General features: G+C 32.1%; 4 protein-coding genes across 7 annotated transcripts in view; 2 read left to right on the top strand and 2 right to left on the bottom strand.

Moving 5' to 3' along the window:
* Nucleotides 1–1,499, top strand: part of LOC105128384 (Transducin/WD40 repeat-like superfamily protein) — an 8,763-nt gene extending 7,264 nt beyond the window's left edge. For both annotated transcript variants that reach the window (XM_011030016.1, XM_011030017.1), the window contains exons 17-18: nucleotides 349–527; nucleotides 1,162–1,499. In XM_011030016.1, the coding sequence (XP_011028318.1) occupies nucleotides 349–527; nucleotides 1,162–1,247 (265 nt within the window). In that variant the 3' untranslated portion in view covers nucleotides 1,248–1,499. The remainder of the gene's footprint in view (nucleotides 1–348; nucleotides 528–1,161) is intronic.
* Nucleotides 1,500–5,295: 3,796 nt separating this feature from the next.
* LOC105128383 (ATP phosphoribosyltransferase 2, chloroplastic-like) lies at nucleotides 5,296–10,613 on the bottom strand. Of its 2 annotated transcripts, XR_842854.1 has the most exons (12): nucleotides 10,127–10,613; nucleotides 9,957–10,016; nucleotides 9,744–9,857; nucleotides 8,772–8,837; nucleotides 8,562–8,669; nucleotides 8,365–8,448; nucleotides 6,827–6,928; nucleotides 6,561–6,674; nucleotides 6,392–6,472; nucleotides 6,045–6,164; nucleotides 5,751–5,904; nucleotides 5,473–5,564 (listed from the first exon to the last, which is right to left on the bottom strand). XR_842854.1 is itself a non-coding variant. In XM_011030015.1 (11 exons), exons 1-11 carry the CDS (start codon nucleotides 10,415–10,417, stop codon nucleotides 5,469–5,471), a joined length of 1,236 nt encoding a protein of 411 aa, XP_011028317.1. In that variant the 5' UTR covers nucleotides 10,418–10,612; the 3' UTR covers nucleotides 5,296–5,468. The 2 variants fall into 2 exon arrangements, 1 of the variants encoding a protein (XP_011028317.1); XM_011030015.1 differs by lacking the exon at nucleotides 5,751–5,904 and having other exon boundaries at nucleotides 5,296–5,564; nucleotides 10,127–10,612.
* Nucleotides 10,614–19,628: 9,015 nt separating this feature from the next.
* Nucleotides 19,629–24,073, top strand: LOC105128382 (etoposide-induced protein). 2 transcript variants are annotated; one of them, XR_842853.1, is made up of 12 exons: nucleotides 19,629–19,826; nucleotides 19,929–19,994; nucleotides 20,222–20,372; nucleotides 20,787–20,839; nucleotides 21,609–21,743; nucleotides 21,885–21,948; nucleotides 22,156–22,241; nucleotides 22,323–22,405; nucleotides 22,648–22,724; nucleotides 22,826–22,941; nucleotides 23,570–23,690; nucleotides 23,780–24,073. XR_842853.1 is itself a non-coding variant. In XM_011030014.1 (11 exons), the coding sequence occupies exons 1-11, from the start codon at nucleotides 19,705–19,707 to the stop codon at nucleotides 23,634–23,636; spliced, it is 1,020 nt and encodes a 339-aa protein (XP_011028316.1). In that variant the 5' UTR covers nucleotides 19,629–19,704; the 3' UTR covers nucleotides 23,637–24,063. The 2 variants fall into 2 exon arrangements, 1 of the variants encoding a protein (XP_011028316.1); XM_011030014.1 differs by having other exon boundaries at nucleotides 23,570–24,063.
* Nucleotides 24,074–24,187: 114 nt separating this feature from the next.
* Nucleotides 24,188–25,203, bottom strand: LOC105128381 (agamous-like MADS-box protein AGL19). The gene has a single exon (XM_011030013.1). It carries the CDS (start codon nucleotides 25,065–25,067, stop codon nucleotides 24,270–24,272), a length of 798 nt encoding a protein of 265 aa, XP_011028315.1. The 5' UTR covers nucleotides 25,068–25,203; the 3' UTR covers nucleotides 24,188–24,269.
* Nucleotides 25,204–25,429: the final 226 nt, after the last annotated feature.

The raw sequence follows: 25,429 nt of genomic DNA, 5'->3' as shown, positions 1-25,429 counted from the left end.
AGGTTTTTGTGGACACCCCCCCCCCCCCCCTCTTTTACTTATGAAGTATTGTGTGATCACTGATATAACTCTCAAAATTTACCTTTGAAGAAACAATTACTAATATGAATTCTGATCATATTATTTGGTCAACTAATTTTAAATCAATATGAAATTTTAAAACAAGTGACATATTTCAAGCATTCAGCCAGATGAATCTTGCAGAAGATGTATACATATAAAATCATGTGCTTACTCTTAAATTTGGTGTTTTCCCACCTTTTATGCTTTTATTTCATGTGATGACCATCTTTTCCTGATGTGATTTTCTTTTCATGCCTTGTATGATGTGAATTTCTAATTTCTCAGGTGTCATCCCAAAGACATAACCAATGTGGCCTTCCACCGTTCATACCCATTATTTGCATCATGCTCTGATGATTGCACTGCATATGTTTTTCATGGAACAGTTTATTCAGATCTTAATCAGAATCCTCTTATTGTTCCTCTGGAAATTCTCCGTGGACATGCAATTTCAAATGGAAGAGGTCAGTGCTTCTTGATGCACATGTCACATACACATATGCACACATATTGTCAAGTATGGGGTAGATACATGTCCTATTCGTGAATTAGGATTGGGTTGAAATTTGAGCATGTACTACTAGTAGTTACTCTGAGCAAAGCTGGCTGGGGTGTTTGTCTATTCCTCATAAGCACTTGAAGGATATGACTTTCCAATAATAGAACAGTTTTGGCCAAAGCGCAGCCATAATTTGTTTTACAATATCTGAGTTGGGGCAAAAAAATCCATGTTCACTACAGATCTGATACAACTTCACCTCTGCAATGCTCAACATATTTTGATTCTCATAATCATCACTCTTCATCTTCATTGGCTGGTTGGACAGATATAACAGGAAGTACTTATCCATTTTGGCTATTAATACTCTCCTCTCGTCACATAATGATACGAGTTATCAAATTGATTCTCATTTATTGCTAGAAGTGATAGTAGGGGGGTTGCACTGTGGTTAAACTGTCTGTTTCCTGTGTAGTATTTGTAGCACGTCATATTGTATATGTGCTAATGCATTTACATACCAGTCAAAAGAACCCTCCCAACATCAACTGTTGAGACGAAACTGACACAGTTGTAATTGATTCTGGATTGTATTGTAGGAGTACTGGACTGCAAGTTTCACCCACGGCAACCTTGGTTATTCACAGCTGGTGCTGATTCTTTGATAAAACTTTATTGTCACTAGATGATGCAAAAAGAAGAATGTATTATTTCAGGCCAGTTTGAGAAAGATTGCAAGCCAAATGACGTAGGGATTAATGAAGCTGGAGCTGTATTGTGTGGTAGAAATTACAGTCCAGGCATTACAAATAGGTTCAGCTACTGATATTCCATCATTTAGTGTTGCACATGGTATTCGAACAGGCCTTGATTATAATTTTGACGGTGACGGAATTTACTCTCTTATTATCATTTTAATCCAGTCTTGATTCTCTGTGTTTTGGTGCCTGGGAATTTCCCTTGCTCAGTTAATTGAGTCATTCAATTCTTAATAGTAGCTTCAATTAACCAATGAAATAAAGCAATGGTGAGAAGAGATACTGCTTGGAAACATGACAGATAGCTTGGATATGGAACTGATTCAAATAGGTATTCTAAGCTTCCTTTATGGAGTCTGGTCTATGCTTTTATTCCGGCTCTATTTTCCAGAACAGCATCCGTATACCATTTGCAAATGGCCATCTGATGATCTGACTGCTGGCCACTGCAAGTTTCCATTGTGGCTATAAAACTATGGCTGACTGCCACTTCGCATCACAAAAAAAGAGGAACTAGACTAGAAAGATCTTTTTGGAACACGTTAAGAAAATACAAACTTGGGTGAAGTTTAAAATATGATCCATTGTTCTTCAACATGATGGAATTTGATGGTTTATAATAGCCATAGCTATTTCTATTTTTATCATGTATTAGATAGGTTGCAAGCATGTTGCCGCAGACTACATTTAAAAACGTGTGTAATTGTAAGATAATTAAAGAAAAAAAAGTGCTTTCAAAGCATGTAATTAAAGTGCTTTCTAAAAAAGTGCTTTCAAAGCATGTAATTAGAGTGCTTTCTAAGCATGTAATTAAAAGCTGGTAGTATTAGAATGTATATAATTTAGCTTTCAAGTAATAAATGACTACCATGCAAAAAATTTACTTAAATTATCTTAAATTTCATACAAGAATTAAATTGTAAACTATAAAGAAATATCAATCTAAATAAACATTGTTTGAGCAATTCAAAATAATTAGTAGTATGATAAACCAAAAAAAATATAGAAACCTAAATTTTAAGTAAGAAGTGAAGTCTCAATAATTATTAAAAAGTAAAGAGTAATAAATTTTTGTCAACTCCTTGTTGTTCAAATAACTTGAATAACTTAGTTAAATGTTTTGAAAAACATTTTATGTATCTATCAATGTATTTGAACCTCGTGTATAAAATTACTGACACATATATTGAACTCTCGTCTAAGAATATAAATTCCGCCCAAGAAAAAGCAACCTAAAAACACCTAAAACCTTTAAACTTTTTTGTAGAAGCTTTTACCAAATAGTTTCCTCCAATAAATTCTCAATATATATATATATATATATATATAAACTTCTAGATAGAAATTGAAAAATCTATGCACATATTTAATTAAAGAACTCAAGAACCATTGTGTAAAATAATAAAAAACAAAACACAAAAATAAAATTGAGAAAAGCAAGTGAAAAATAAATATCAAAATATCTTACATCGCAACACTAGTAATTTACGTAGTTATGTTTAATAAATTCTTTTATCAAAATAAATTGTAATAAAAAAACACATAAAATTTGTAATGGAAACCAACATACACAAATATTTAAATATATATATATATATATATATATATATATATATATATATAAAGCAAGGCTATACATAACACATAAAATTTATTAAATAATAATTAAAAAAACCAATGCAAGGTTGTATATATGAAAAATCTTATAAAAAAATCAACATTCAAAAAAATAAATTTAATTTGTATAAAAGTAAAAAAAACTTCAGATAAATCATACATACCTAAACATAAACCAAAAATTTATTTGAAAAAATATACACAAATGATGCATTATTTTTTTTAAAATTAAAAAAATATAAAAAACTCAAGTCAGGTGCTTGCGGGTCTGGTAAGCCAAACAATTAGGTTTGACAAACATGTATGGCCTAATCTTTGTTGGGTCTGGCAAGGATTTCAGATCCACATTTCTTAAATCTAATAAGTATATCAAATCGATATTGGTTGGGTTTGGCAAGCATGCCAAATATACCTTGGTTGAGTCCAACAAGCATGCTAAGCCCATGTTACGTGGGTCTGACAATCATGTTCTATCCATGTTTACTTGAGTCTGCCAGACATGCCAAACCCATGTTATGTGGACTTGGCGGTCTATTAAAAACATGATGTTACTTGAATATGGAAAACATCCCTAACCCATGTTTATTTAGGTCTGATATACATGTCTGCTTTATTTTTACTTGGGTCCAGCAACATGTCTGACCCATATTACTTTGAATTTAGTTATTTGCTTGGTTCATGCACTTTGGACTTGGTTGACTTCAAGTCTAGGCATCTTGAATCTAGCAAACATGCTAGTCCCACAATACTTGAGTTTGATAAACATATTAGACCCATGTTACTTGGATCCATTAAAATATCTGACCATGTTTCTTGGATCTAACAGACATATTAGATCTACAATTACTTTAGACGTGGCTAGCTCCCCAGGTCCTTGCATTTTGGGCGTGGTTTACGTTTTAGGTCTAACAAACATGTTAGATCCATTTTACTTGGATTTGGCAAAAAACCTGACTCATGTTATTTTGGACTTGACTATCCATCTAGTTCACACACTTTGAACTTGGCTAACGCCAAGTCCAATTTTCTTGGATCTAACAAATATGTTAGACCCACATAAAATTTATTGAACAATAATTATATATATATGTAAAATATGGTTGCACATAACATATAAAATCTATTAAACAATAATTAAAAAAAAAACAATACAAGGCTGCACGTATAAAAAATTCTATAAAAAATAAATATTAAAAAGAATTTATCTATATAATATAAGAAAAAATTATAGATAAATCATATGTACATCTTTAAAAACTAAAGACACCTAATAACATTTAAAAATAAACGCAATCTAATTAAAACATAAACCAAAAATTTATTTGAAAAAATATATATAAATAATTAATTATTTAAAAAACTAAAAATTATATATATATATATATAATGGATCAAGCACTTGCAGGCCTTATAAGCTAGGCACTAGGGTCTGAAAAACATATTAGGACCATGTTAACTTGGATTTGAAAAATATGACAGACTTATATTATTTTGAACTTTATAACTTGTCAGGTCCAAACACTTTGGACATAGCTAGTGCTAAGTCCAAACGCTTTAGATCTGACAAACATTTTAAATCCATTTTACTTTGGTATGTTAAAAAATAATGATCAAAGTTAACTTAACAGACAAATATTTATATTTTTGCAATGAGCAACACGATTTTATAGAAGGAGAGGAGAGAAGAGGCGGGGGGGGATTCCTAGTTGACGCTCCTTCATGGTTCACCTCAACACATGTGCCTTGTCTCTGTGCTTAGGGTGGTGAGGCCCATTGAATGTCACCCTTTATTGTGAAGCTTGGTTTTATTTTGTGGCTGCACTCACCACCCAAATAGCAAGGGTAGTGCTCACCTACTTGCGTATGCATAGAATTCATCAGTTATTTTTAAATATAAATAATAATTTATATGCATGTAAATATCTAATTACCATTGACTTAATATGTTATTTATAATAAAATCATATGGAAACTAAAACACTTTTTCATATAACCTTGTTTTTGTTGAAATCCAAAAATAAGTTTATATTTAAACTGCTTCAACAATAATAACAAAAAAGAATGGAGAAGCCCCACAATACTAAAGGACATAGTTGTATCTTTATTGTTTTTTTTTAAAAAAAAATAAAAAAAACCCTGATCTAAAGATTAAAATTTTATGACTTGAATGACAAATCAATATCTATACTGGATTTATAGCATGCTTAACAAGATTTTTTTAACAATGATAAATTTATTATTACATAGCTACAATTCATAATAATCTATATCAAGATAAACATTGAAAGGGACACTAAGCTTTTTATTTTTTTGTTATAATATTAAATCATCTTTATTCAATTTTAATTTATTGATTTAGATTAAATTCATGAAAAAAAAATGACATGAAAAAATCAGACTGTCACCAAATTCATTAGTCACCAGAGGCTTGTTCACGTGTCTTCTTCCCCTCCTGCTCATTCATTAAACTTGACAAAGCTTTTCGACCTTGAGAGCGGCTCAAATTTGCAAGGAAGTGGTTGAACCCTAAATTACAACCCCAGTTTTAAAAGAAGCTCCTTCCATCTTGGCGTGACTTCCTCAAAAATGTAAGTTAAAGGAGAAACTAAAACACCGCTGCCTCCAATCTACATCAAAATATGTACAAGAAGCCATGTTAACCCATTCCTGTTAGGAAGGGATTCAGATAATAAATCTAGCCATGGTTTAAATGCATGCATCAGAGGTAATAATGTAGAGTTCAGAGAGTGATATTACGACATTGTCATATATACATAACAAAACTCAAGCCAATAAAGAAGGGTTCTGGAGACCTGTCATGTCCACACCAAACCAAAAGTTTATCGTGTCAGGATTGCCAAGTTAAATTATGCAGAGCCATCATTGATATAACTTGTATATACAGAGACTGAAGGATGAAATGTTCAATGAGACATAAGATTACCACTCCGCCGACCCAAACCCCGCCTGATTAGATTTACGGCAACTAACAGTGAGAGTAGGAATAAACAGAATATCAAGTGCACTCTTCTCAGCATTGTATAAGGATCCAGTTTGTGCATCACAGCATCATGCTTCTATTAGTCTATTATGGTTAGACAACTCACCTCTCTCAGCTGCTGCACAGACTTGTATAATGCCTTCTTTGGAACACATATCACTATAGCATAGTAATCAGGGGTAACCTTTCCATTATGTTTGCAGAAAACTGGATTTATAGTAGGTCCCTGTAATAAAAAGAATACACTTGAGCTTCCAAGTTGAAAAACCTGAGGGGGTAGATAGGTGGTTAGCATCTCAGCATTCTCGGCCCCATGAGGCTTTGGTCTTTGATTTTTCCCGTTTTGGTAGTGTGAATTTGGTCAAGCAAAAATACCGGATACGCTAGTCATTAATTGGATCTTAAACTAAAGATTGAGGACATGAGAAACTTTGCTTCTGTCTCGAACCTTACCTCCAATCCGGACAAAGATGGTTGGCTGCACACTCGTCCAGCCACTTCCTCTGCACTACTTCCTCTTATGTGTGCAGTCACCTGCCATGAGATGAGAAAGTGTTAAAACAACAGATCCTGAACAGGAAAGAGAATAAGGTGGGAGAGTGAAGATTGAGAATAACCACACCGTGAACTGATCAACCGCCCTCAAATGAGCCTCAAACCTTTCTAGAATCTCTTTTGTTCTGCACCTCACGTCCTTTTGTTCGACCAATGATTTTCTCCTAGCAACAAGAACGGCCTGGAGAATGTATGAATTTTAAGGTAAGACAAAATGTATTGAAGGCAGAATGTAAAACCAGTTATTTAAACAGTTTATAAACAAAAATGAAGAAAAGAAAAGAAAAGCGAAACCCTCTACTGATCTACAGTCAATGCACCTTGATCGCATACCTGGCTCTCCAACAAAACTCCACCTTCAATTTCTCTCAAGTTGTTTTCTTTCAGTGTTGTTCCACTGCTTACAAGGTCCAAAATAGCATCAGCTATCCCCATCTACAATAATAGAAAAACGATAGTCTCAGTAGATACATGTGTATGGCCAGACTATAAAATTCACATAATTATCATTGCTCAAGAGGTGGAAGTCGCAAGTGAATAGAGCAGAAGTGCAGCTCATTAAGACTATTGTTAATGATAATTAAAATTTTCCAGATTAAGAACACTTGACCTCATTGCAGCCCCACCTGGCTTAAAATATCTCTAACCAAGAGGATGTCAAAACGTGAGAAGTTGGATGGAATTTAATATGCTAGTCACTGAATATTCATAGCATGTCAACAAGGTCAGATCTCTAACTTTTGACTCATGCAAATAATCCAATGAAAAACAAATAAATACTGTGATGAATCATTTCGAAGAAAAAAGTTAAAGAAACGTGGGGATACAGAGCATCATCATCCAATATAAGAAACTCTTAAAACCAGAAGCAAGAGACACAGCTGGAGAAGTGCAGCTCAAAAGGATCAAGTCATGCAGTCTTTTCTAGATTAAGAACTGAAATCTTGACCTTATCAACTCCTTTTTTCCTAACTAAAGCACTAGGACAAAAACATTAACCATGACAATGTCTAAATGAAATGTTGAAAATTGAAATGAAATATTCTCGCTGCACTGAAATCACAGGTCAACGGATTTTCATAGTTAGTGAAGGCAGTCGAATTCTGTAAAGCTATTTACCGATTTGTTAATAGTTTAATGAGAAAAATCAAACGGAAAGACAATGTCATATAAAAGAAAAGTTGAGCATGTCTCATAATTTTTTTCTGCATGAAAAAAAGAAGATTGATAATAAATATGAAATGATGAACTGGGGGATGACATAAGAACTGTATGTCTACTGCAGCCTGCTGAGTTGTGGTGAAATAAATCAAAACTATCTTCCAAGAACCCCATTCACGAGGCAAGAACCCCGGTGGGCCAAGAAAAAAACATGATTCTTCCCTGTTTCTCTTTGCATCAATGCACCAGACTAGAAAGAAAGTTGGACTTTCGAAATTCTCTTTCTAATCTATGCTAAGGTAAAGTTTGTTATAAAACACCAAATAGTTAAGTCCTGTAAAAAGAATCAAAATAGACTAGGATAAAAACTAAACAAAAGAAAAGAAACCTAACAAAAAAGGGGCTGGGGCACTTTCTAATCGGTGAAAAGATTATGTTCATTATAAATTCAAAATAGATGTCCCGTAAACGCAAAAGAAAAGAAGTCCAACAAAAAAAGAAGCAGAGAAAGGGTCGGTGTCATGAAGCTAAATCTTCAATAAGTAATGGTAGTAAATATATGACATCCAATAACTGTAGAAATAAGCTTGGTTACTGGCAACATTCTATTGGCTTTTCATTCAGGCTTACCTGAAATATCAAATCATTCAAAAAAACAATAGTAGATAAGAAAAAAAGTGATTCACTTATGTTAAAGAATCGATTCTCACCGCAGGAGCAGCTTCCAGTGCTCCATCAGCAGTTGAAAACGTCACATTCATGAACCCATTATCCTTCATAAATTTAGGACCAAGCTGTACATAAAGGCAAGAGAGAATTAAATTCAAATGGTTCACCAAAGGCAAATGCAAGAGAAAATGTTCCCAGAAAGCATTGATCAGGGTATGTTGTAATAAAGTTATCATACGTGAGTGAAGCCAGTAGCTACTCGCAGAGGTTTCGAAGCTGTCCATTGAGGCATTTGTGATAGTTCCCTCAGTGAATTTATACTTTCAAATATCCCATGATTAGGAATCTGAAAGTAAAAAAAAAATGAGATGTTATGGACGGTGAAAACTATGTGTAAATCAGCTTCAAAGGTTGAAGTTGACTTCAAGTAGAAAAAGGGAAAATTTACTGCAAGGGATAAACGGCAATCCCCGTATCCAAGAGCATCATGAACAATGATAAGATCTTCATTTCCCTGACAAGGAGTTTTAGATTGAATAATAAGTTTCCGATGTAAATGCACTCTTTAATTGTGATAGAAAGAAACGGAAACAAGCTTGGAAAGGAAATAATGCAACCAAATGATTTTCATTTCTCCAACCATATACCTTTTCATATTTAAACAGAGAAACAACAGTTGAATTCACCAGGTAAAGAAACACAAATACAACTGAAGTTTGGCCTACATTTATAAAATAATCAATGCTCGATCCTAAGCTTGGGAATTTAGCTTTGCAGTAAGAGTTTATGGCCTTCTAAAGCCTGTGTATACTTAGCATTTTGCAAGGTACAAGAATTCAGTTGTCTTTGTATTGTTGGGAACCCTTTGTGTAGTTGAGATTTGTTCCATTAGAAATCGTAATTAACAACAGCAACGCTCAAGAACCCTTAATAATTGAGATTCGACCATTAGCAACATTAACAGCATTTACCATGTTCCAGATATTCACAATTTAGGAAAGGAAAAATTAAGGGAGATAGTGTATCACCAGTTTAAACATGCATCTATTGCATTTTAACCTGACTTCTAAAGATGGAAATGCTTTAAGAATCGAACAAGAACATGTGCCAACGGTTTCCTACACTGAATCTCAATACCAACATTTCAAAAACACATAAATTCAGTTGTCTCTATGAGGTTGAAACTAAAAAGGGGAGAAGAAGATTCAATGTTTTCTAATAAATGAACATTAATTACTCACTAAAAGATCCAATGAGTAACATCCTTAGTATGTTTTAATTATTACACAAAAGGGGTGAGTAATTTATCCAGCTTGGATCTCATAGACATCAATGAATAGACATAAATCCCAAGTAAAAAAAAAGATAGCCAAATAACATCTACAGTACACTATTGTTGTTAGTCCTTAATTCTGCTTACCAGTCCATATTCACTGAAAGTATCAAAACCCACAATTCCAAGGTCCAGATCTCCTGACAACAACTTTCTTACAATGTCTTTGGGTCGTTGAAACCACACTTCCAAGTTGGAAAGCTGTACAAGAGTCAAGAGTAGTTGCAGTAAAACTATTACATATGCCTGTTTATCGTATATAGTATCTATCAAAGTAACATCTCGAGAGAGATTAGAAACCTGAGGAATTTCTGCAACGTATTGTCGAGGGTTGACTTGCTTCACCAACAACTGACAATCCTAAACCCAACAATAATCAAGACAGACTTCATTTATATATGTGGGGACAAAACAGAAAATTGAAAGAGACAGACAGTACCGTGCACTGATGTAGAATGCAGTAACATTACCTTGAGGAGATCGAGAGTATCGGCAGCCATGCGTCCTTTGCTAGGCAAACCGAAACGAATCACTTTTCTTTCAGACAGTACACTAGTACTAGTCTCATTTTTCTCAATAACAGCAACAGATTCCTGCCGCTGGGGCAAGCAGCAAGCAATGCTGCTGCTCCAAGTGGTATGTGGCCGACGTCTTTGAGAGCAAGGGACATGAAAACATGGAGGGAGAGAAAGGGAGGAAGAGAGAGGAGAGGAGCATTGTTGGGAGTTTGGCAAGTGAAGTCGCGACAGAGACATCTCCATTGAGTGTGGGACTGAGCGAAGAGAGAAAGCGAGAGATGAGGCAGCTGGGCAGAAGATGGATATGCTGTATATGATTCTCTTGGCTTTCTGCTGTTTTGTCAGCTACACTCCTGGTCGGAAAATGAAATATTTACGGTGATAACCACGTGCTTCAAAACACATTGCCCTTTGAAACCTTCAAATGATAAAGCTTCCCACCACTAGTGCTCGTCTTAGTGCCTGTGTGTTTCTGTGTTTTAAAATTATTTTTAAAAAAATTTAAATTTTTTTTATTTTTTTATTAATTTTAAATTAATATATTTTTAATATTTTCAAATCATTTTGATATGCTAATGTTAAAAATAATTTTTAAAAAATAAAAAAATATCGTTATCATGCATTTTAACATGAAAAGCTATTTGAAAAACAATAGCAACCACACTTCCAAACAGATTCTAAGACATGCTATTATTAGTTCTATAAAATTATTAAAAGAATAATAATTTTGATTTGACGTGCTATTATTAGTTCTATAAAATTAACAAAAACTTTAAATGCATCAGCAAAATAATATAACACAAGACACGTTTTAATGATTATTGGAATAGTAAAATGATTTTATTATTCTTTTAATAAACCCAGCAAAACTTGCAACTGGGGGAGGCGATTCATTAGCCATTACAAAATTAACTAGAATAAATTTGTCAACATGCTTTTTTCACAGTGAAATGATTTTGTTTTCTTTAAAAGCAAAGAATACTATATATATTGTTCAAAAGATTTTCTGTCTTTTCAATATTATCTGCACAATAAAATTACACACATACCCTTAAAAGCCAAAAAAAAAAAACACTCACAGGTTTTTTAAACCTTTCAATATTTTTTGGAACAATAAAATAGCTTTTTTTGCCATTAAAATTAAAAAAAATAAAAAACAAGAGAATAAAGTTGAGTTTATAGGTTTTTTGTCTTTTTATTTTGATTTATTTGTAGTATTAGATTCTAGTTGTTAATTTAGTCATTTGATAAAGATAAAAATTAAAACAATAAGTAAATACTGTAATTATATTTTGGATGATGCGAATAGTGTCATTGGATGATGCGAATAGCGTCATTTAATGATCAAATACCATCTTTCAGGATGGTAGTGGCTACATCTCAATGGTACTTTCTCGATTGGATGATACATGTCATCATTAGATCTCTGATTTTGAGTTGATGATATTTTTTTTTTCCCTTTCCCTTTCCTCTCATCTCTTGATTTTCACGCTAATCCTTTAAATTTTCAAAGAAACCCTTTAATTTGTTTTTTCCCTTCAAATTTAGTTCATTTTCTTTTGATCTTTATTTGTTTTATTTCAAATAATTTCTTAAATTTGATTTTTTTTAGTTTTATCCTCTTGATTTTTTTTCATACGTCAAACTTAATCATCATTTTTTTTATTGTTTTTTTATTTGAGAACATTTTTAAATTGAATTTCTTTTACAATTTCATTTTTTTCTAGTATTTGCTTTCTATTAATTTTGATCCTTTTTTTATTGTTGTTTTTTATGCATTAAAATTTTTTTGAGGTTGATATTTTTTTTCCAGTCTCATCCATTAACTTTAAATTGGTTGGGTGATTAGTTTATTTATTAAGTTTGGATCTAAGATTTAACGATTATAAATTTAAGAGATTAACTCGAGTTTAGAAGGTTTACCCTAGTTTGCTTGATATTTTTTATAAGTTTTTTTTTCCAACTTTATCATTCGATATTTATTTTATTGAAAATTAGGCTTCGTTGTTTTTTTATTTTCTATAGGATTTTTTCAATCCTTTTAAAAATGACACAAGCTATATTGGGTTCTGTTTTTTATCTTTATTAAATTTAGGTTTTTTAAAATATATTTTTTAAAATTAAATTTGATTGATTGATTGAATATAAGCATAAAATATTTACTTCATGATATTTTATTTGGTTTTGTTTCCAAGTTGTTGTTCTGACAACACTTGTAATTTCTTTTAGTCATCTAAATCTTAGTTTTTTCTTATTAATTTGAAAATATTGATGTCATATTAATATCTTTTTCTTTATGTTGGGAAAAATTGGTTTGCAATAGTATGAGTCATCTAATTAGTTTAAGCAGCGATGTATAACTTTAAAAGGTGTATGAAAGTGTGGTAACTTCTATTTCTGGGAGCTTTTTAAAAGTGTATTTCATTGTAAAAAAAACATCAAATTGATGTCCTTTTCTGATGTTATATGATGATTTTGATATGTTTGTGTTAAAAATAAAAAAATTATTTTATGTATTTTTAAATAAAAAATACTTTTAAAAAACATCATGTCCCACAATGTCAAACACATATGAACCATATCCATCTCGTGACATGGTTCCTAAAATTGGAACACTTTGATTTGTTAGAGATTAATTTTGATGGAATGTTGAAAATCTTATTTGCCTCTTCGATTATAGGTTTCTTTTATAATTGAGTGTGTTTCTTTTATTTGTTTGAACCATTTTCTACAAGGTATTATTTAAAAACTCAGACCGATCTAACATATCAAATCTAGACCTCGCTAATCCAAGACCTGGATTGGTCTAAGTTGAAAAAAAAAACTTAATTAACCTAGTCAGAAACCTAGGTTGACTCTATCAACTTAATCAAGTCATTAACTTATTTCTTGAATTTTCGTTGTTAAAACAACATCATTTTAATTTTTTTATCAACCCTCTTGACCTGTGACCTAGGACTTGCTCTAGATTGATTCCTAAATCGGGTTTTATAACCATGCTTCAAGGTTTCTCTCTTCTTTCTTCAAGTCTTCATCTTCTATATAAAGTTCAACTTCTTTATACTTTTAGTATACTATCTTATCCTACATCAATTAACTAGTAAAATATTAATTAGACTTGGAGGTGGAGTATTCCATATCTATAAATTCATATTTTACCAAACATCCAACTTTGGATTCGTTTAGAGTAAAGAGCAACCATGGTTTTTGGAGCTTTTAACCTCAAAAGATAACTGATTAATACTTAAAAGTGTATTTTTATCATGGTTTTATATCATTATTTTGCACTTGAAGTATCAATAACTCCTTAACTAAAGCATGTTTTATAATAATATATCTAATAATATAAGATACCTTTAATTTGTGGTAAATGTTTATTTTAAATGCAGGCCTATCACATAAATGAAAGGATTGATTGATAAATTTAAGAACTGAAATTGAAAGGACAAAGATTTGGCCAAACTCAGAAAAGAGATGTCGGTGCAATCCAAACCGGAACACTGTTCGGTAATTAAATCATATCTAGAGCTATAGAACTCAGATTTAGGTCTACTTTATATGGATGAAAAGGTAAGACATAGGCCTACAACTTTCATATGGAGCCCAAGATCTAAAAAGGCCATTATCAAGTCCAAATTGTAGCAACAACAAAGAAGCCCGAATCTGTCTTCCAGCCCGAGCACTGTTCGGTATTTTGGCCATATCTGGAGTTCTAGAAGTCCAAATGAGCTGAATGTTTTACACAAGAAAGCTGAGACAATTGCCTACAACTTTCATGTTTACAACTGGCTCCAATTTTGACGTTATCAATGACGTTTTGGGCAGACAAGAGAAGATAAGGATTGTCACCAAGTCAAAAGTTGGTCACCCACTTATCAATTAGTCATCAAATCAATAGTTCCCATTTTTGGCCTATAAAAGGAGGCATTTGCCATGCATTTAGGCATCTTGGTGTCCAGATCAAGATCATGCTCTTCCTTTCTCTCTTTGTATTTTTTATGCTTTGTTTTCATTAATATTAAGTTTATGCCTTTCATTTCCTTTCCTTTACTTAGTTAACTTTTATGTTCTTATTTTGTTTATCTATTTTGCTTTCTTTCATTATGTCTAGCTAAGTTAATTATGTCAAGGTGAAAAGGTTACACTAATGGTGTAAGAATAAGTATAATGTAAACTTAATATGGACTTTAATGTTTGATACTAACATGTTTTATATTTGCTATCTTGTTCACTCTTTAATACTTTGCTTGTTAAATGACTAATCTTGATTTATGTTGTATAACACTTGGTACAACAAATGCTTGGCACTTTCATAGCCCATAAGTTATTATTATTGTTATTGTTGTTGTTGTTGTTGTTGTTTTTATTGTTATTATTGTTGTATAATTGTTATTTATAATTTGTATAATTAGCCTCCCTGTGGTTCGACCCTGATCTTGCCGGGTTATTTATTACTTCGACACTCCTGCACTTGGGAGAAGACATCAATTTTTTAGTCGTGTTAATAACTCTTTTTATTTGAATAAAAAATACTTTTATATAAAACCCATATGAGCCTTAAGCTAAAAGGTAGAAAAATTCGGTTGTTTTAAACTTTGTTTAGCCTACTGCACAACATCATAACGATAACTACAACCTACTTTTAATGTCAAATATGAACTTAACTTAATTATCAGCACACTAATTCCCCTTTTCTTTTCTTGACAACCAAGTCATTAATTGCAAGAACAAAAAATAGGTCTATAACATTTCATCAAAAGCATGAGTTTGAGTTTGGTACATTTAGTTAGATCCACCACCACTACACACTCTTCATTATTTTTCTCTCTTTCCTTATGAGCCAACACATTTTCCTCTAAGTTTTTAATGCATGAACCTAATCTAAAGTCTCAAAGCTAGTTTTATAGGAATTAAATGTTGTTGAGTTGAATTTTTTTCCTTTTTAATAAAAGAAGTTTTTTCATATGTCATTAGAATGACAATAATTTATGATGCTTGACAAGTACCACATCAAGATTTTAAATATATTTTAAGCAACATACAACTTCAACTCCATTTGGCTTTGAAGGAGTTGACATTAGCTGTCAAAATTATGACTCAATTTTTAAAAGGAAGTAAAGTTAATTGATGATACTCTAGCATCTGCAGGATTACAAATTTTTAATACAGGATTTAATGCCAATATTTTCATACTCTTACCATATGAGTATTGTCATATTATTGCAACCATTTCTTCCCAAAAAGATCATATCACATTTCATGATTTATCAGGTCAATTAATTGCTTATGAAATTTTAATGAAAAACTCTATTCATTCACTTGTTTCTACTGCTAATGTTACTCAACCACTACCTACAATAAAAATCACAATAACAATAACAACTAATAAGGTAGTAGTTTCAGAAATTCTAAAAAGTTCAACAAAAGTCCTGGTCAAATTTATAGGTGAAAGAATCATTTAACCAAGAAGAAGGTATGAAAGGAATATTAATTCACCCATCGCAAATAAGACTGCCTTTACCATCTCTATTGATGATTTAAATTGGTTTCTTGACATTGCTACTAGTTACCATATGATTTTAGATCTTGTTAGTTTGCATATATCTAGGGATTATAAAGGTACTGATACTATTATTATTAATGATGATAATGGTATTCTCATCAAACATATAGGTCAATCCATTTTATTAGGAGAAAATTCCAATAAACTCAAACACATTTTGTATGCTTTTAAGATTTAAAGAAACTTTTTTTTTGTTAATAAATTTATATAAAAATAAATTTTGTTTCTTTGAATTCCACTTTAATAATTTTTCTATGAAGGACAAGAAAACTTGAACAACCTTGCCCAAAAGCCCTATTAAAGATGGATTGTAAAGGCTTTTTAGGATTGGACCATAAAATTTTAATTTAGGAGCAAAAGCCTTTGTTGTAAAAAAGAAGAAGTAGATTTAGAGGATTGACATGCAAGATTAGGGCACTTAAATTATTCTTTCCTTTTATCTATCATTGCAAGATTTTAGTTACCTTATATTGACACAATAAATGTAGAGAAGCAGTTGTATGTTCTTGATATTTAGGGAAGATGAGTAGGTTTATTTTTTCTAATACATGTTCTATTATAACTAAACCATTAGACTTGATGCATTTAGATATTTATGAACTATCTTCTATTAATTCTTTTAATAAAGAAGTATATTTTATGTTTTTTATTAATGATTTTTTCAAGATTTTCTTGGATTTATCCAATTTAAACGAGGAGTAATGTTTATAAGATATTTTTTAATTTTTATTTAATGATAGAAAGGCTATTTGATAGAAAGTTAAAGACCTTATAATTATACTAGGGTCGTGAGTACAAAATTATCAACAAGTATTTACAATAGCATGGTTTTCAATATACAATTGCATGTTGACATACACATAAATAAAATAGAGTCTTAGAAAGAAAAATTGGCCATTTAGTTGATATTAGTCCCACCTTGTTGGCTCATGTTAATGTTCCATTTTGATTTTGGTCATATGCTTTTGCAATAATATGTTATTTGATTAATAAAATGTTCAAATCCTTGTTGAATAATGCTAGTCCTTTTGAGAAATTATTTGAGAGCTCATCTAATTACAAATTTCTTAAAAAAATTTATTGTATTATCTATTCTATTATATTCTAAAACCATATAATACCTATAAGTTTGTTTACAGAGCTTGTGTTTTCTTAGAATATTCACTTAGTCATCTTGGTTATTTATGTTTTAGTTTAGATATAAATAAAACTTATATATGCAGACATATAAATTTTGATAAGAGTTATTTTATATATAAATTAAAAGATGGTTTAAGTAACTCAATTCTTAGAAAGCCACTCTAAGAACAAATTGTCAGCATACCATAACTGATTCTTTTGACTATAACTCTAAGTGTTTATAGTCCCTCCAGCTTTATCATTTATAAATACTAATCTTATTAATTCTCCAACTAATAATCCCATTTAAACACCTTAAAATCTTGTTATATTTGAACAAATTCAATGAACTAATATAATGGACATGTTAGAAAAATTCAATATTACAATGAACATCAATTAAATGGTAGTTTTTATGGAAGCTTCTATAATAATTTCCTATCAACTATTATCACAAGTTGATTCTACAACTATAAAATTGGTGGGAACACACCTCATAACTTTGACGCTTAATCCCAAGAAGAAACAAGTTTTTTTACTAACACCAATAACAAGTCTGTGAAAAAACCAGCTTTTCACACTAAAGTAATGCAACAACCAAAATGATGAGTAATTATAGCAACTAAGCTTACAATATTGATTTCTCATGGCATATAAATTTGGGTTCCAAAATCACCTAATGTTAATGTTATAGGCAATAAATAGGTATAAAGATATAAAATAAGGTTAGTGGTAACATGTGATACCAAATAAGAAGGAATCAATTATGTAGCTACTTTTAGCCTAATTATTAAGGCCACTATGATTAGAATCATAGTAACTCTTATAATTTATAAAGGTTGGACATCCAGAAAATTAGATATCTGTAATGTATTTCTTAATGGAAGTCTCGAATATATATATATATATATATATATATATATATATATATATATGAAAATTACATAATTCCATTTATAGTTTGAAGTAGGCTCCAAAAGCATGGTTTTAAATATTGAGTTCTCTTTCACTTACTACTAGTTTTACATGCTCACACATTGATTCCTCCTTGTTTATTTATAAACATGGTACTGAAGTCTTATAAATATTTGTTTATTTAGATGGAATAGTCATCATATGGATTAATCCTATCATGGTCAGTCAATTTATATAGACAATGAGCCTTAAGTTTTATTTAAGAGATCTTAGTGATTTTCGTTACTTTTTAGTTATTGAAGTCATTAGGAAAGATAATGGTATTCTACTATCACAACACAAATATCTTTAAGATTTATTGGCCAAAACTAAGTTGGATGGTGCTAAGTCGATAAAAACTCATCTTTCCTCCAATCTATAACTAAGCATCTTGGATGGTAATCCAATGTATGACCTATAATTGTATTGTCAAGTTGTTGTTGGTTCTTTGTAATGTGCTTGCTTAACAAGACTAGGTGTAGCCTACGTTGTCAATAAGCTATAACAATATATATGTAATCCTACCACTACACATCAATAAAGTTATAAAAGAGTTTTAAGGTATTTTAAAAAAACAGTTAACCAAGGCTTTTTGTTTTCCTTCAACAATAATATAGTTGCAAGTATTTTTCAATGAAAATTGGACAAATACACAAGATGACAAACAAAGTATAGGAGGTTATTTGGTGTTTTTAGGTAAGAACTTGATTTTATGATATTAAGAAACAATCAACAATATTTAGATCATTCACTAAAGCATAATACATGGTTGTTCCTGATATCACTTTTGAAATTATTTCTCTACAATCATTAATAAGGAAACCTGATCAACCAATTGACAGCCTTGTTTATAGTGTAACAATGTTGAAACTACTTATCTTGTAATTCAGTTTTTAACGCTAGGATGAAACACATAAAAATTAATTTTATTTTGTTAAAGAGTATGTAGCAAATGATAACATTAAAGTCTTTTATATGTTTTTAAGGCCAAAACAAAACATATAAAAATTAATTTTATTTTGTTAAAAAAACATGGAGCAAATGATAACATTAAAGTCTTGTGTATGTTTTCAAAATAATTTTTTATATTTTACCGGGCCATACAAAGTTTGAGAGGGTGTATTAGTGATATTTAGATATTAAATTAGAGTTGTTTAAATATAAAAGGATTATATAGTTTTAAATAATTGCGTATCAGTATTTTATCTTATGTAGTAATTTAAAAACTCAATGTATTTAAAAACTCACTTTATTATTTCTAGGCACCTTAGCCCCTTGCACGATTTAACATCAATAAATTAGTTATTTTTGTTTTTTTTTAATCCAAGCATGGAAAATATCTTTATTATATTGAAAATATTCACTACTCAGTATTTTTGAGTCATATATACTAATTGAAAATCAAAGATAATATTTTCTTATATAATTTAAAAAAAAACTAAATCAATATTGAGAAGTTTTTAAATTTAATTCAAAAATCAATCCAATTTAATATTAAGATAATCAACTATATAAATTAATTTAATTTTTTTAAAAAAATTATTTTGAATTTAAAGAAAAAACTTAAAACAATATTATTTTAAACTAGATATAGATAGTGTTTGTTATTATAATAATTATTATTTTTTAAAATATTTTTTATTTAAAAATACATCAAATAATATATTTTTTTATTAACTTTTAATACGCATCAAATCAATTAAAAAAAATGAAATAATCTTTCTGCTCTGAGAAGAATGAAGATGGGTAGTTAGGAACCAATACAAGCTTGTCACGTAAGCAAAGTCATGAGTTAATTAAGGTAATAAAGTCAAGCCAAGTCCTTGTCTTTTCATGTCTCTCTGTATCCATCGCCCCTGTTACCCCTCTCTCTTCCTCTCTACAATTGAATTGAATGGAAACGACGAAGCGCTTCATAGGCATATTGAGACCAAAATTAAAGCAAGGATTGTTACTATGGGTTGAAGGTTTCAGGGAAGCTTGCTGTCTTCACAGAGTTGTTTTTCTCTGCTACAGGTTCTGTGCGCCCCACCCCCCCCCCCCCAAAAAAAAAAATCAATGAATCAAGTTTATATGTTTCTTTTTCTTTTTTCTTTTTTTGAAATCTTGTGGTAGCAGGTCAAGAAATCTGTTGGTTCGAACTGGGCAGTGTTTTATTTTGAATGGTTGTATTTTCTTAGGAAGGTAAAACTGACTCTTTCTCTTTGTATATATAATGTTTTTGATGGTTTCTGGATTGTTTATAGGCTGTGCTGTTATCTGGGTCTTAGTCAGTTTTAGAGAAAAGGTCAAGAACCTGATGAAGCATGCAAAATTCACGTTCTAATGGTTTATTGAATTAAGAAAGGCTGAAAACAGTTCATCATTAATTATTTGATTATATGAATATTTGAGTCTTTATTTCCCTGCAGCATACTTGTTTTAGAATCAGTGATCATCCCAACATTACTATGGATATTACCTAATCAATGCTCAGAGGTTTCTTCTCAAGGACCGTGCTCGTTTGACAGTGTTTCAAAACTTTACACGTCTTTGCGCCTTGGACTCATACAACTCTGTTATGTAAGTTTTCTGTGCTTGTCATCATCATAGCTCCAGGTTTTCTCGCATTTGCAAGTTCCTTAAAATATCCTCTTGCTGTTGTTTCTGGGATGCATGGATAGTTTTTCATTAATTAAGGACTTGGGTTAATTTATATGGTTTTGTTACATGTCTTGTAAAACAGCATGGTCTAGAGTCATTTGCAATCTCGACCTTTAGGATTCTATTTATAGTCGATATGATTAGACAACATTATGGTCATTTTCTCCTTCACCACCATTCTCATGCCAGTATAATCAATGGTTTCTTGAATTATAGGCGCAGAGTGAACAAATTTACATACGTGCATGTGCGTGTTAGTGCACAAATATATTGTTGTCAGATATCTATTAGTTGCTCCCAAGGTTAATTTCCTTATCCACTCACTATGTGCAGGTGTTCTGGTTCTATCCGCTGTACATATTTAGCTTCATTCTGAGCACAATTTGGTATTGTTCTGTCATTCTATATGCCTATTCTGTTGATGCGTTCTGTACTTAATTAATATTTCCTTGATTGGTTTGGCCAGTTTATGGTGTCTGTGAGTTGGATGGGGTTTTTTTGGCACCATCTTGTTTATAAGGTTATGAGTATCTGTGTTTTTTAGGTACTAGATTACATTATGCTTCTGTGGCTTGTCAATTACAATACCAAGGCTATCCTAAGATGCATCAGTTTAGAGTGGAATTTGCAATTTCCATATACAAGTAGAGTTATCTTCATCTAGTTTGCACTATCCAATCAGCATCTCTTTCTTTCTGAAGTTTCTTCTCCTCTCTCTTTTCTTTTTTATTTATAGCCTTTTTCCGTTATCCATGTTTCTTTTTCACGATTCTATTTTGTTGTAGAGTTTAAACTTCTTATGCTCCCTTAACTTTGCTTGCTATATCTTCCTTTATGCCCCTGTGCACGACCCATATAAATGGAGAATAGCGTATGAACAAATATTTGAAATCTTATCAAATTAATTAGAAAGTTTGAGCATATGATTTTGATGCAGGACAGGTTTGGAGGTTTTTCTGGATATGAATTTCCTTTAAACAATATGGAAACACAGACATACCCTTGTCTACAGAAAAATGTTAATCTTGCTTCCTATGTGGTCTGCATCAGATTTACCACACACTTTGAAAATTCTATTACAAGTGTTTTAGTACATATCCTGACAAAATATTCAAAGTTTATCTACAAATGTTTTCAACTAATTTCTTAATCAAGGTACAATGATATTGCTATGTATGGTTTTGAGGCAATGGGAAAAAACGGGCATGATATACTGGAACCCTCAAGTCAGAATGAGGTCCAGACCCCAGAAAATACAGCCTTGAAGGACAAGCCTGCAGGTCTAGGAGGGTAGGATTCCAACCTGTAAATATTTTGTTTCTAAAATAGACTCTTTGCTCCTCATTGCTTGCATTTCTTTGCCTCAAATAAACAATCTTATTCAACAATGAACATGCATGGCTCACTTTTGCTTTATATTTTTTTGTGCAGGGTTATGATTGGAATTGGAGAGCAAGTGTATTCTATACTTCTTTTGACCTTCTTTTTTCTAGAGGTAGACTATGCCTTTGCATATGAATAGATAGATACTATGGCATACTTCTTCTTTTTTTATTAATATTTTATTCAAGTTTCTCGCAGCGTCTTATTTTTTGTTTAAGCAATTTATCAGCTGATATGTGTTTGATTTGGAATTAATAAGGCTCCTCTTTTCTGTGTCTCTGCTTTTTATTTAATTCTCATACCTGAAAATTACATGCAGGTTTATGCCACAGGATATATACCACATATAGGAAAGGCACTCAATTTTGTACTCCTTTCATGGATGTATGCTTACTACTGTTTCGAGTAAGTGAGGAATGTACATCTGCTACTTGTTGTCTTATTATTTGACTGGGTAATTACTAATTGTGCATTTAACTTTCTCAGGTACAAATGGAATTTATCTGAAGTGGCTCTGGACAGAAGGCTAGATTTCTTTGAATCTAACTGGGCCTTTTTTGCTGGTTTTGGTAATAAATCATTTAAACTGGAGTTGATGCCAATTAGTGTATTGCCATTTATTTTACCAGGAAAATTATAATGTTTAAGGTTGTATTAACTTCGAGATTCCATGCTTCTCTGCTGCTTGTTATAAAGTGATACTGACTTGATAAAATCCACGTGGTTCTACGTGGAACCTGTGATACACTCTATAAATAGCAGGTTAATGTTCTTTTGCCTAATGGTGGTGATTTCTTCCCTGTCTTTCCAGGAAGCCCTTGTGTTTTGGCTATTTTCTTCTTCTCTACTCTTGTGAGCTATGGTGTTATGGCCCTTCTTTTTCCTCTGGTACATAGTTTTATTCCTTTTTTTCTGGTCAATTTTCCAATTCCTCAAAAGCACACGCTTCCATTTTGCTAGGTTACTGTAGTAACAGAGATATCCTGCAGTTTGTTTTGGCTGCGACAGGTTCAGGTGCTGAGCAACTTATTTTCTCACAAAGAAGAAAATGGAAAGGTGTGGGATTGGGAAGGCTTCCAATATTTTATGCAGCGGATACATTATCGTAAGATTCCTCTTAGCTGAGTTATTTTCCCACTGAAAAGAAACAGCATTTGGATGTGCTTACATTGTCTGGGGTATTAATGTTGACAGCATTTGTTATTATCAGAATTATGAACTCTTGGACCCGTCCTTTCATCATCCTACTATAATTGCTGGGCTTCACTTATTGGTAGACTTAACTCATTTTTTCTTGAACAATGCTGAATGAGCCTCTGTAATGGAGGGGAGCTTCACGAGTGCTGCTCGTTAGAATCTGACAAGGCACTCAGCTTATCAATATTCTGCTCAAGCTTGATTTTGAAATTACACTAGCCTTGAACTTGTGTTTTGGGGATCATTCTTCCCATGGCCAGAGATGGATAAAATTTAATGGGCTTCTTTTAGATCAGGAAATTTAAACCTGCAAATAGATATTGATCGACCATAACATACTGGTTGTAGTACAAGAGATTGACTTCTGTCTTCCTGCCTGTCTTTATGATTTTGGTTATGTATTTCCTTTTCCCATCTCGCTCCCCATTTGCTGTTGGATTTAGGTCTTGGGCCTCCTCTTCCAAATTATATAATCCTTTTCAGATGAAAAACTGGCTTCATTTCCGCTTATCTTGATAGGCTGCCTTTTTCTGTAGGATGCGGGTTTTATCTCTCTTGCCCTTGGATACTCGAGATCAGATGGGAGACAATAAGGCACTCTAAGAAGTTCTGGCATAATTCTTCCACAATGTGGCAGTTCTTCCACGATGCAACAAAGTTCATTCTATTTTATCAAATTTAAGATCCTTTAAGCATGTTGAATAGTGGTGTGATTCAACACGATTTATGATGTTCTCGTGGAACAGAAATATTGTAAATCAACGTTTACAGAAATCAACTGAATGACTGGAGGACTAGTATGGCATCATACTTACGAGGGATCCTATTATATCTTTTGTGGGTAGGAGGAAGCTGTTGTTACTATATCTATAGCATTTTTATTGACTCCGGTTGGCAAATATGTACAGTTCATGGATCATTATTAATTACTGTAATTCCTGTATAACTTTGACGTTCGATTTTCAGAAATTGTAAACACTGTGACTGTAAACAGTACACATTCAAGAATATTTCATTGATAATTGAAGTATTTGTACTGAGTTGTCAAGCTGTATTTATTTATTTCATTACCTATTTTTCCTCTGTAAAAGAGGCATGATTAATTGACTATCATACATACATTTTTTTCCTTCTCAATTGTTGTTTGCAGTGAATTTTCAGTAGACCTTTGAGTTGCAGAATTATTAGTATAGAATCTAGATACATCTTAACATTAAAAAAGAAAGCCAAATACTACTACAGCCGACAATCATCATATTGTTTTGCTTCCCACTCATTAAACCAATCATCATCTTCAAAACCATGCTGATAGGCTTCATCATTCGCCATCCAGTTACATAAATTCTCCATCCAGTCACTTGAATCTTTTGGTGGTGGTGGCATCTCAAAGCTGGTGGAAGTTGCCTCCTTGTCATTATTACCAACAGTTTCCACAATGTTGATGTTTGTATCCATGACCTCTGCTGGCCACGCAGTTGCACCAGCAGCACTGCTAGGAACGGATGATCCATCCATCTCGAGTTCCATATCAACATGATCTTGAATTGCCTTTACCTTATCCCTCTGCATGCATAACTTTATTCTCTCTTTCAAATCAAACATTCTAGACTCTAAAGTGTTAACTATGTCCCTCAAAGCTTCATCAGATAACCCATCAACATGATCGGACCACTTGGCAAAGAGCTCTTTATTAACCTTCTTCATCACCTTCCGTTTCTTGACTTCAAGCTTCATCTTTTTATCATGCAAATAACCCAAGAGGCTGCTCTCGTATTTCTTTCTATCACCGAGTCCTTTGTAGGACATGATTGCATCCTTGACCTCCACAGCACCCTCTGGCCATGTCTGGACGGTGCTGTCAGGACCAAAACAGACCATGCAAATCTTGACATCACACAGTGTCTGAAGCTCGTGAGCTTTCTTCTTCAAGGTTTTCGTTCGCTTGGAGAAGCTCACAGCATGGCTTGCTTGGTCTCTATCCAGGATCGTCTTCCTCTGGTGATTCGGCATTCGAATTGTTCTAATCTCTGCCATAGATTGAATTAGAGAGACTACAAAGCAAGATGCGTTAAGACAGAACACTATTGTTCTGTCTTTGTGCTGGCTAAATAGGGCAATGAATCACGGTCGGGACGACTGAGAGGGAAATCTTTCCCTGTTTACTTCGGAAGCTAGCAATTTAAAAGGAAGGCTTAATGTATTTGTTCCTTCTTGTTTCCTGCCGATACAAGGATTTAAAAGGAAGGCTTGATTTCCCTGTTTCCTACCGATACAAGGATTTATTAAGCAGCAGCAACTTACTTGCTGTTTAATAAAAAGAGAAATTAAAAGAACAAGGACTAAATTAAACAAAAAAATAATAAAACAGACCCCCTTTTCATTTTGGCATCTAAGAC

The sequence above is a fragment of the Populus euphratica genome, unplaced genomic scaffold, assembly GCF_000495115.2.
Source record: "Populus euphratica unplaced genomic scaffold, PopEup_1.0 scaffold14.1, whole genome shotgun sequence".
NCBI classification, from domain to species: Eukaryota; Viridiplantae; Streptophyta; class Magnoliopsida; order Malpighiales; family Salicaceae; genus Populus; species Populus euphratica.
This window is presented reverse-complemented; position numbering and strand designations above follow the sequence as displayed.

Coding starts and splice junctions, on each gene's coding strand:
- LOC105128383 (XM_011030015.1), bottom strand. CDS start 10,417: ATGGAGATGTCTCTGTCGCGACTTCACTTGCCAAACTCCCAACAATGC. Junction 9,858..9,956: donor ACGTTGCAGAAATTCCTCAG/GTTTCTAATCTC, acceptor ACTCTTGTACAG/CTTTCCAACTTGGAAGTGTG. Junction 8,670..8,771: donor ATTGCCGTTTATCCCTTGCA/GTAAATTTTCCC, acceptor TTTTACTTTCAG/ATTCCTAATCATGGGATATT.
- LOC105128382 (XM_011030014.1), top strand. CDS start 19,705: ATGGAAACGACGAAGCGCTTCATAGGCATATTGAGACCAAAATTAAAG. Junction 19,827..19,928: donor GTTGTTTTTCTCTGCTACAG/GTTCTGTGCGCC, acceptor TTGTGGTAGCAG/GTCAAGAAATCTGTTGGTTC. Junction 20,840..21,608: donor TTCATTCTGAGCACAATTTG/GTATTGTTCTGT, acceptor TTCTTAATCAAG/GTACAATGATATTGCTATGT.
- LOC105128381 (XM_011030013.1), bottom strand. CDS start 25,067: ATGGCAGAGATTAGAACAATTCGAATGCCGAATCACCAGAGGAAGACG.